Source organism: Cebus imitator, unplaced genomic scaffold (genome assembly GCF_001604975.1).
Source record: "Cebus imitator isolate Cc_AM_T3 unplaced genomic scaffold, Cebus_imitator-1.0 Scaffold410, whole genome shotgun sequence".
Taxonomy (NCBI): Eukaryota; Metazoa; Chordata; class Mammalia; order Primates; family Cebidae; genus Cebus; species Cebus imitator.
In genome coordinates this window covers 1,870,931-1,882,608 of record NW_016107725.1, presented here as the reverse complement: position 1 = coordinate 1,882,608, position 11,678 = coordinate 1,870,931, and the positions used below count along the sequence as shown (strand labels likewise).

The 11,678-nt window shown below is 53.8% G+C and overlaps 1 protein-coding gene across 1 annotated transcript in view; it reads right to left on the bottom strand.

Annotated features, from left to right (window-relative positions):
• The window catches only part of LOC108289664 (ras-specific guanine nucleotide-releasing factor 1), an 86,111-nt gene extending 75,127 nt beyond the window's left edge, over positions 1-10,984 (bottom strand). The window contains exon 1 of the mRNA XM_037731589.1: positions 10,276-10,984. Coding sequence (XP_037587517.1) covers positions 10,276-10,551 — 276 coding nt within the window. The 5' untranslated portion in view covers positions 10,552-10,984. The remainder of the gene's footprint in view (positions 1-10,275) is intronic.
• Positions 10,985-11,678: the final 694 nt, after the last annotated feature.

The window sequence follows — 11,678 nt, the reverse complement described above, 5'->3', positions numbered from 1 at the left end:
TGGAGTGCAGTGGCACGATCTCGGCTCACCGCAACCTCCGCCTCCTGGGTTCAAGCAATTCTCCTGCCTCAGCCTCCTGAGTAGCTGGGATTACAGGCACATGCCACCATGCCCAGCTAATTTTTTGTATTTTTAGTGGAGACCGGGTTTCACCATGTTGACCAGGATGGTCTCGATCTCTTGACCTCATGATCCACCCGTCTCGGCTTCCCAAAGTGCTGGGATTATAGGCGTGAGCCAGCGCGACCGGCCAAGTGCTCTTAACTGAGCAACTGGACTTCGTCTTTCTGTGAGCCAACAGCTGTCTCATAACCAGCCTGTTTCCCTCTTGCTTAGGCTACCAGGAAACTCTAACATGGGATTACTTGCATCTCCTCACTGGTGCTCCAGCCCCAATACTGGCTCTTCTCCTGAAACACCAGCCCTTCACCCCACCCCCAATTCCTTGCTGCCGGCAGATGTGACCAGAGGTGAAGGAAGTTGGATAGACACTAGTGCAGTGTGGGGGCAGAAAGGCCCAGTGAGGGGGCAGGAACGCCCATGCGGGAGGAAAGGGGTGGGAGGGCAGCAGCAGGCTGAGGGCACAGAGCAGCTGGGCAGGCTGAGGGCACTACAGGTGACCAGACTCTTCCAAACTATTCCACTAATTTCTTGAGTTTGGCTAAGAGTACCCAAGAGGCATCTAAACAAAGTTGATTATATTTCACTCATAGAGTTAGTTATAGTCAATTCTGTTTCACTCATGTAAGATCCTGTGAGTTGGATCTTCCTAACAGGAAATGTTCATCTTGATCAGAAATTCTCTAAATTTCTACATGGATGTTTTGAATACCAGCTAAGGTTACCAAAAATTTATTCATTCTTCTAAAACTGATTTGGAAAGGACTTTATTTTAAGATCTGAGTTGGATTTTTCCAGCTGAAAAAAAAATTCAACTAGGAAGTATCTTTTGGAAAATAATTATCTCATGTTTCAGGGGAAAGAAATTGCACTAGCCCGGATGGATTAGTAAAATCTAGTCTTTACAGTAGAAATTACCTCATTTAACAACTGGCCTGAATGTCCACTGACCCTACTTACCCACCTAGAACCAGGAGGCGTGGTGCCGATTCTGACTCTGACATTTAACAGTGAGACCTCAGTGCCTGGCACAAAATAGACACTCACTAGGTATTTGTGGGAGAATGAACTCTGTCTATTCAAGCTTCATCTGTCAAATGAGGATGGTGTCCCTCTTATGTAGAACCTCAGTCACTGCAGGGTCCGATGGAGGATAAATGAAATGCTAATTGTGAAAAAGACTTTGTCATCTGAAAAGGTGCTTTATCTGAGTGCATGGCTTGCTTGGAAGGTGTGGAGACAACATTTGAAGCTTTCACGGGAGGAGAATTTGACATTCCACTGCTGCCCCAAACCTGGGGTGTGGGAAGTCCCAGAGGGCATGGGGCTGCTTAGTCTCCGGTTCCTGAGCTCTGGGTGGTTTTAGTGACCCAAGCACCACAGGCTTCAGTGGCTGAGTCACAGGCTGGGATGGGAGTGGAAGGGAGACCTTTAGTGCTCATGGTACTTCCCAGATTCAGGCCTTTGAGACTGCTCCGTTCTGCAGCCTCCTCTTAACTGGCTTCCTGCCTCCAGGTGGGTTTCGTCCTGTTCATTCCCACTCTGTGGTGATCTTCCTAACAACAGAGCGAAGCTGCCCCTTTCTCTCTCGGAGCCCGGCACTGGCTCTGCACTGGGCCTGGGAAGGCCTGAGCTTTGTGACATAGCACACAGGCCTTCAGGGCAGCTTTGGTGTCCCCTGCAAAGTACAGGTCCCTACTCACCCCCCTGCCCCGACTCCCATAGCCCCCACCCCTCCTTGGCTCTCACACTGTGTTGTCACTGTGTGTTCACAGGCTGTCCCCTCTCTGGACAGTGAGCCCCTCCAGGGAAGGCCCCTGCTGTTTGCCCCATCCTCTCAGTGCCAGGAAGGCATGGGCCCGGCTCCTCGAAGGTCCTTGTAATTCTCTGTTGAGTGAAGGCTGTCAATGGAGTGTTAACATCTCAGGAGAACACTTGAGCCTTTAAAATCCTCTCCCTTGTTAATTCCAGGGAACCCTAGTGGCCAAAATGCTTCTGTGACACTTGGTCAAGAATGACAGAGCCACTGAGCTTAATGAAACGAGGGAGGCCAGGCAAGGATCCTGCCCCTGTAAACTCAGAGCTTATTCTCACACCACACACTCTTCGTGTCTTCACGAAACCACCATAAAACCTGACTTCAGCTACGGTGTGTGTCCCTGATGATCAGATTTGCATTTAAGAAAGATCATCCTGGCTGCGGAGAGGCTGAGGACTGGGGGTGGGGGGCACACCGCGTATGGGGAACACTGGAAACCGTGAGCATCATATTCTTCTCTCAACCTTTCTGGCGCTCTGTGTCCAGGTACACGGCAGGTCTGCACTTCTTCTAAAATGAAGCCAGGTGACTCACCCTGTCTAGGGAACTGTGCTCAGAGTGGATCCCTTCTGGGAAAAGCCAAGGAGAGCTCTGTCACACTCCCTCCCCTCCGTGGAGGGGACCGTGGAGGCTGGTGTCAGGACCAAGCCTCTACCAGAAGATCTCAGGTTTTAGAATCAGGAAGACCTCCCTGAGTGACCATGATGAGCAGTGGCCTCCTGCCAGCCGTGTGGAGCATAGAGCACAAGCAGGAGGTGAATCTTAGTTGTGCTGATGGAGGTCTAGGGGTTGTTTGTTACTGCAGCACAACCCAGCCTACCCTGACCAACACACCGGTTAGGAGGCAATTGTGGAAGATAAGACCAGGTGAGAGGTGATGTCCACCTGGACCAGAGCAAGGAGGAAGAGAGGGACAGAGGGCACAGCTCTGAGAGATAGACCCAGGAGGAAAGTCTAACAGGGCTTGGCAACTGTTTGGCCACAGGCATGGAGGATGCTCCTGCAGCAATCATCTGTCCTTTCGTACGGGCTTGCTTGCTCAGACCTTTCCAGGAACTCACAGGTTCTCTGAGCTAAGATTTCCATCTATTTTCATGCGCAGGGTCAGGGCTCAGTGTTGACTTGCTTCCAACCTGTGAGAGATCACAGGGACCTGGGTCACTGCTATCGTGAGGAACAGTCTCGTCATAAAGGTGGAAATTGAAGCCCCAGCTGCTGTAATTTACTAGTGACACCTACTGTCCTGTGCTATGGCTTTCTAAGCAGCAAGTTTAACACAGAGATGGGGAAACTGAGGCTCAGAGAACTGAAAAGCCTTCCCAAGCTAGGAGGTGGCAGAGCCGAGACTCAGAGCCAGGATCTAACGCCGGGTCTCCATGGTTGGAAGTCCTCAATGCTGCCTCACCATCAGGGGCAAAATAACTGCTCAGCGAAGGAGGTTGGAGGCTGGAAATGAAGGCTGTGTGTGTGAGGGGCTGTACTCTCCTCTGAGTCGGGGACAGAGAGCGGGGGTGTCCACACCTCCCAGCTGCTCCCTGCACGACAGTCGCCCTCACGGAAGTGTTTGGGCGTTGGCAGAGTTCCAGACCTCTCTCAAGTCCACGCGTCACTAGTGCTCCTGCATAAACATCAGGGGGCTGAGTTCTGTTCTTGGCTGCATGCACGCGGGCACTGGCTCCACGCTCCCACGGATTCCAGGGAAACCGGACTGTGGGGCGTGGATGCCTGCCTTGGTGCGCTTCCCATCAACGCTCAGGGGATTCAGAGTTGCATGGTTCCCATCCAAGCAGACACAAAAGCCGCTTTCACAAAAGTCACTGGCGCGACTGTGACATATTTTCACCTGCTGTTAATTCTCTTCTTTCTCCATGTATTTTGGCAACAGACAGCAAGAAATAACAGTCCCCAGCCAGTCCCTATGCTGTGTTTGTGGATGAAGATCTCAGGTTTTAGAATCAGGAAAACCTCCCAGGTTCATGGGCAGCTTCTCCATACGCATGCTCTGTGACTTTAACAACTGACTTAACGTCTCTGAGCCTCAGTTTTGTCATCTGGAAAATGGGTAAATAGTGATAACCTCACAGGGCTGTTGGAATAATGAAGGGAAGAGCTATATGTGAAGCATGCACATTCTGGTGCCTGGCACATAGTAGGTGCTCAATCAGTGGTATTTATTTTCATTCAGTATTTTTGATCTAGCATTTCGAAACATCCTGCTACAAAATTATATACATTTAAATCTGCATTCATACATGTCAGAGTTGAAGAGTTGAAGGGCATTTAGATAACTCATGGTGAAGGTCAAGCTTTTTAAAGCGTTAGTAAAGATGAAATCTCATGTGGAAACCTAATATATAAAACAGTTAAAAATGGGACCGCTCTGATTGACGTGGGAGTGTGGCCCCCAAGGTTCCTCAGAACAAGGCAGAAAAACATCGATTAAGGAAAGTCGAGGATTTGGCCACAGTGACCCAGTGGGAGAGAAGGGTCAAAGCCTGCTTCTCCTGCTCAGCTTTGGCAAGTCCTATGAAGGAGGTGTGATGGCCCCTGCCTGGCAGTGTTGAAAACTGAAATCCTACTGTGGACAAACCACCAAATTCAACTTCCCACTGCTGGCTGCTTGCTCTTGGAGAAGTTCAGGGCTGACCAGTCAGGCCAGTCTGTGAAGGCACTGAGTGCAGGCGGACCCCAAAGCGACCTCGTGAGGCCCTGCCCAGTTGGCACTATCCTCAGCCAGCCTGCATGCCCCCTGCTGTGCACCTGGCAGCCACATCACTTCATCCCCTGGGCTCTGGACAACAGGGTCACCACCCGCCGAGGCTCCACACAGGCCCTTTTGTTCAGACCATGCTCTCAGCACACACCACCCACTGTTCTCCTTTTGGGGCTCTGCTAGGTTTTATAATAAGTGTCCTCACCATTCTGGATGGTGGTGTGTGGGGGCGAGGATTAAAGCCCTTTTCTGCCCTCAGGCTTCTTAAATGTGACCTCCCTGAGATTAAATGTGATGAGATCACTGCCACTCATCCTCTTCCACTGCCCGCAAACCTGCTCATCTTCAGCTCTTCCCTCTCTATGGGTGACATGCATCTGCTTGGTGGCCTCGGGTAGAACTGCAGACGTCAGGTTTGATCCCATCTTCTTTTCTGTTACAACCAATGGGATGGCAGGTCTTGCCAATTTTCTACCTGAGTCTCTCTTGGTGAAGTTTTTTTTAATCGTAAAGACCCTGTTCCTTCATCCTTTTGGGGCTTCGACATCTCTCACCTGGACTCTGGTTTCCAGCCCCTGCCTCCTGCTCTCCTGGTGCTTACATTCTAGAGGGGAAAAGGATGGTTTGCATCCACCTGAATACATGAAATAATCATAGACTGTGATCAGCTGTATGAATGAAGAGTCCAGTGCTGTAAATGCACGTGATGCAGAGGCGACTTTGAAGCTAAGACCTGCGGGAGAAGAAGGAGCTGTTCATTCTAAGGGCATGGTGGGTGGGAGATCATTGCAGGTGGAGGGAGCGGCTTCTGCCACAGCCTTGAGGTAGAAAGGGGGAGGCAAATGCAGGACTGAAAGATGGCGGCCTGGGCAGGGTGAGGAAGGGGGAGAACAGGATGGGTGGCACTGGGTTAGAGGGGCCAGCAAAGCGTGGATCTCACTGGGTACTCCAGGTCATGGTCGGGCGTTTGAACGTTTTTCTAAAGGCGATGGAAGCCACTGATGCTTTCACTGGCTTGGTTCCATGATCTGATTTGCATTTTAAAAGATAACTTGCTTGCTGTGTGGAGTGGGGAACTGGAGTGGGGCGAGGTGGGATAAGAAGGAGGCTATTCAATTAGTCTCAAGCAGGGTTCCATGAACTCCTGAACTAAGGCAAGGCAGGGAGAAAGAGTCCCAGGCTCTGGGGGTGGGGGAGGCTCTCTTGATGATTACTGTGGGAGTGAGTCTCGAGGAGAGAGGTGAGCTCCCTACTGAACTGTGAGTGTTTTGAAGACAAAAATTAAGTTTTATTTTTCTCCATGTCTGCAGGACCCAGCACAGGCCTGGCACCGAGGGCCAAAATGTCTGCTGCGTAAACAACATGGAATCTTAGTTCAGGCTTGTAGATGTACAGTTTGTTTCTGATTCTCACCACACTGTCACCAAGCACAGGGGCAAGGAGCCAATACTCCCTTGTCCCACTCCAGGCATAATTACTGTGCCTCTTCAACTCCATTCCAACTCTAGGGACATGTGGGGCATGGGGTGGGAGATGTTGATCCTGTGGTCCCCACACTTGCTGGAGTTGGGCGTGGTCTGGAGCTGTGGGGTAGCCTTGCTGGTTTCCCAGTGATGCAAGCATCTCATACGTATGCCAACGTCCCAGGGTTCTGTGTCTAAGGGTTGCTGCGTTTAGAGCAACGTTATTTTTCTACATCCAGCTTTTCATTTTTCTGACTAGCTGAGATGTTGAATGGGCTGTAACGCCAAGGAGGGTGGCTTTGTGGTGACAACAGAATAGCTACAGAGTGAGAAGGCCAGAGAACACGTCTCATCTCTGCCATTGGCTTGCTGGGTGGCCACAGATGAAATTGTTGCCTCGTCTTCGAAATGGGCGTACTCATTAACCTCAGGGCTATTGTTGATCTGAATCTGCCAGGCCAATCAGTAATGTGTCCAGTGCATGTGGACCAGCAGTGGGGCTTTGTCTTGTTTCTAGGGAAGGGCACAAAGTGGGAAGACAACAGGTACCAAGAGCCCCCTAGGTTCTGGGCCTTCTACCAACATCAGGTTCTGAGGTTCTGGCTGCAAGGATTTGTCTGAGTCTCTTCTGTCCTAAGAGAATCAGGAAGAGCCTGATGCCCACTTTTTGACCCTTCCTGGTTGGGGAGAGTGAAAGGAGTGTTGGAGTTGGTTTGGCTGGGTGCCCTACTGAGAAGCTGGGGCTGGATGTTCTATTTCAGGGAGCTTGGAATGAGAGTGGGAAAGGCCAGAAGTGTATGGAACACCAAGGGCCAACCTCTAGGGAAGCTGAACCCAAGCTCTAAGTCAATGGCGCCTGGGCTTTCGTTGCGTGGGCTACAGGGCTGGGAGCAGAGGAGGTCAGGACTGAGTAAAATGCCCAGGCCAGGGAGGTGCCTTGCAGCTGCCAGATGGAATGGGGGGGCATGGCTGTGCCAATCTGACTTCACGAGGCCTTGGGATCCCAGGCTAGAGTTCCTGGACATTGAAGCTACATCAGTTGCAGTCGGAGCAGCCTGGATGCAGCCAGATGAGACTGCACAATGTCAGGATGGGCCTGGAGCTAGTACCAGGGCTCCCAGAGCACCTTGCATGTCCCACTATTACAGCGTCTTCACAGGGTGAGGAGCTCACCCTTATCTATGTCTGTCTTCCTCAGGGGCTCATGGCCTGTGACAATCAGCTTCTAGGCTGAGGACATAAAATATGAAATTAGCATATGATAGGCTAACAAGTCCAGCTCAATATGCGTTTCCTGTGCAGCTACTATGTGCATGGTCTGACTCTGCCCTGGCCACTTAGGGTTTCCCAGCCAAGACTTGGTTTCTATCCCTTCAAAAACCGTTCTTCAGGGAGGAAGCTGTCTGCTTCGACGTTGGTAAAAATGGCATCCTGCTGAAAGCGATTCTTTATCAGATACCAGCTAGTCTAGTTAAACAGATGGCTTCGTAGAGGCCTCTCCACTCAGGCGCTCTGTCCATGCCCAGCAGATTGAGTCAAAGCTTCTCATAGGCTCAGACCTGGTCACAGAATGGCCTGGAGCTGGGCGTATCATACTGGCCTCTGTGGCTTACGCCACGGGGCACCCAAATCAAAGAGAAACATGAAGCGGCTGCTGGCACCATCAGTTTTACTTGAAGATGATGAAAGAAACAGTGATGGGTTTTTGTACATGATGTACAGCCTGAAGGAGCAGGATTTAGTTTTCCACAGGGGCCAAGCTTGGTCTAGAGTCAAATGGAACATATATTAACATATGTGATTAAAGTATGAGTCTTTAAGAAAAATTTGTGCCAGACCATTCATCAGCTACTTTTAACTCTGTTTTGTTCTCTTGGGCCAGGAGGGCTGCTCTTGTGAACACACCTGAGGGTCTCTGACTGACAGTGTTCCGGAAAAATGATTCTGAACATGGGTGCATCTCATATTAAGTAGTTTACACTCTTGTTCCTCCCGTGATCTGCTGCTGGTATGATTCCATACCTAAGCCAAGAGTTGGACGATCTGAAATCAATGTAGGGTCTCCTTTTCAGGAATTCTTAGGCATTGGATGAATTCTAGGTCTGATTCTGCCACGGATTTACTGTGTTGCTGGGTACCTCCCTTCCTTTCTTTGCCTCTCAGTTTCTTGGTCTGTAAAATGGGAAGGCTGTATCCTCGAGGTCCTGTTTAACGTTAACCTCTGGTGACCTGAATAGCTCTGTCCAGGTGGGCACAATTCAAATTCAACTATGATTCATCTAGATCCAACTAAAATGTATTGGGAGCATATTTTCATGTATACTATTTAATGTAGGGCTCTCAAAACCCCGGAAAGGTGTGTTACCATCTTCATTTTGTAGATTACCAAATGGAAACTCAGAGAAGTTCAGCAAGTTAAGAGAAGTCACACAGCTAAGAAGTCAGAGAGCTGAGATTCAGCCTCAGACCTGTCTGTCTTCACGTCCAGGGGACTGAGAACAGATCATATGAGCCCATACCAACTTGGCTTCTCCCACCCCTCCCTTCCTGCCTAGCCAGGAGCTTAGCTCTGGGATCTAGTGGATTGAGGGATGGAGGGGGTTCTGTCTGGGGCTGGGGGCTGCAAGCCCCTGGTAGGTGTGGTGGACACTGCCTGGAGAGTAGCAGGTTCTAAAAGGCGGAGAGCAAATTCACTAGCCTGGCCTGGCTCTGGCTCTGGCACAGGAGTCCCCAAGGCTCCATTTGAGCTTTAAGCTTAAGGAGCTGCCTGCTCTTTGCTCTTCTTGCCATCTGGGAGCCCCTGCCTACCACGAGTCTTGTCATCCCAGGGACCCACTCTCAAAAATTCCTGTCCACACTTCCCAGTCCTCAGAAACCATCTCCTGACCCCAACTGACTGAGGTCAGGGAAGGAAGAGGTGTGCTAGAGAGACCGAGCTCAGATCCCTGTCCTGAAAATTGGGAGGGAGACGTCAAGCGACGCTTTTATTTCAACCAATTCAATCGCCACCGGTCTGCGTCTTCATGCAGCAAAGGCTTTTGAGATATCGGTTGTCTACTCAGAACCTTGGGACGGCCTCAACTACTTGCATGACATTGGGCAAGTGATTTTCTCTCTCTGGGCCTCAGTGTCCCCATCTAAGCAATCGCCAGCCGGTTGGGCCCTATAGATGTCAGGTCCCTGCCGGTAGTGGCATTTTAGGATCCGCAGTCATGTCATCTGCTTTACCTTCCTCGAGGCAAGCGGCTGGACCAGATGCTTTTGGAAGGCGCACTCAGCTTAAAGGTGGCTCTCTTTGCAGGTGCCCCTCCTCCCTTCACACCAGAGGCTCACCCCCACCCGGCCAGAGCTCCCTGTCAGATCCAGGCCTGGCTCTTTAGCCTTGCAGCTCAGGGAACCAGAGCGCAGCGCTAGAGCCGCGACTGCCGCGGCGGCGCAGGGGGCGGGGGAGGAGAGAAGCGCCCACTTGTCCCGCGGCCTCCGCGGCAGCCCTGGCCCTAGCCCCAGCGCATCAGAGCGGTCCTTGGAATCTTTGGGCTTGTCGCTCCGGCGGCCGCGGGGCTGGGAGCCCACCACTGCTCCAACGTACCGAACGGAACTGTGCAGCCCCGCAACCCCCGCCCAACTCCGCGGAGCTAGCACAGGCTGCTCTTCGCCCTCAGCTACGGCGAGGCAAGGGCTGGCCGCGCTTGAACGCCTCCGTCTTGCCCTTCCCATGCCTAAGTGCGGGGAATTACGCGTTCCCGGCGTCGGACAGACGGTTGGGGGTACTGGGGCTGGGCAGTGGGAGTGGGGGTTGGGAACACCATTTTTGGCTGGACGTGTGTCCAGATTCTTCGTCTCTGTCTGGTCCTTCGGACCTCATCTTCCTCTGCATCTCCAGGTGTCGGCCCCTCTGTACCCGCCTCCCACGGGGCTCTTCCGGCGAAGGGCAGCCGCAGCCCACATCTACTCCCTGCCCTCAGTCCCTGCCCCCCTCTGCCCGCCGCAGTCACTCGCCCGGCTGGGAGCAAGCCTCCCCTCTCGCTGAGGGTGCGGGAGCGCCCAGGGTACCAAGAGCAGAGGGGCCAAAGTTCGAGCTCCATCGGCCAGCTGAAGGCCCTGAACCCCCAGGGCCGTGGCCGGGACGCGGGGAGGTCGGGACCCGGCGCTCGCCTCACCTGTTTCTCCAGCGGCTCCTTGGCCGACAGCGCCGGCTTGGGGGAGGGCGCGCGGTCGCACACGCAGCCCTCGAGCAGGTAAAGCCCCGAGGGCCGCGAGCTCGAGTCGCTCTCGAAGTAGAAGAGCAGGTTCTGCAGCAGCGCGAACCACTTGGTTTGCCATTTTGTGTTGTCCGAACTCCTCTTGCTCAGGTAGCCTTTGCGCGTGCCGTCCTTGCGCGCCAGCAGTCCCAGGGACGCGACGTGGCCATCGTTCAGCCGGATCCCCTTCTGCATGGTGCTCAGAGGCCAGCGAGACCCCACGCGCTTACATCTTCTCCGCGCAGCAGCCCCCCGTCCTTGCGCGCCGCGCGCTGCCTCTCTCTGGCGCTCGCTCGCTCGCTCCCTCTCGCTCTCCCCTCCCCCCAAATATCTACACTCCAGGATCTGGCGCCGAGCCGCGGCTTCTTGAATCCAGATGTACCATTCCCCGCTGGAACCTCTTCTCCGCTCCGCAGAGCCCTGGGAGACGCCGCCCGACCCTCCACCCGCGCCGGGCAAACTGAGGGACTGGCGACCTGCGCGCTGGCGAGGGGGCAGGCGGAGTCATGTGACGCCGATCCCTCGAAGAGCGCGTTTCAGCAGCGCGGACAGGGACACACGCACACAGCCCCGCCGAGGCGCAGAGCCGCGCGCAGGCTGCACCTTGGCGCCTCCTCCCCCGCCCCAGACACACGCGCACGCACAGACCCTGCCCGCCCTCCCCCATCTCCCCTTCTCTCCTGCGGGTGTTAAAAAGCAAATCGGATCAATTTGCGTTTAACCCAGTGGGACCCCGCAGGCCCGCCACCCGGGAGTTCGCGTCTTTGCGCCGCCGTGGCGCACTGTAGACCCGGGGTTAAGTGCCCGCGGTCATGTTCTCCCCCAGAGGCTCCCCCACCCCGGCCTCTGTTGCCAACGCGAGGTGGAAGGAGGAGGGTGGGCGGGCGAAACGGAGTGCGAGGGCGCCCAGTCCTCGCCTTGGCAGAGTCCGTGGGTCACGCTGAGCCCCAGCCTCCCTCCCGCCGCTTCCCAGCTACCCGAGGGCAGGGCGGGGTAGCTGGGGGGGCGGCCGCCGAACGCTGGCTACTTTATTCTATTTTGAGAGTTGCCAAGATCGCCGAAGCCGCCCCCGCCCCCTGCACCCTGAGGTCTGCCTGGCGAGCCGGTGCTGGGAGTTTTCTGCAATACCCCCGAAGCCTGAAGGCGGCTTCAAACGCAGGCGCGGGGACCATGGGAGCCTTCAAATAGCTGCGCTGGCGCAATGATGCCTTAATGATAGATTTTCCGCTCTTATTTTTAGCTCTCACTCGCCTACACAGCTACACGGCATTTATCCGAGAACGTCACAGCGCCCGCTTGCTGCACAGGGAGGGCGCGCGGGC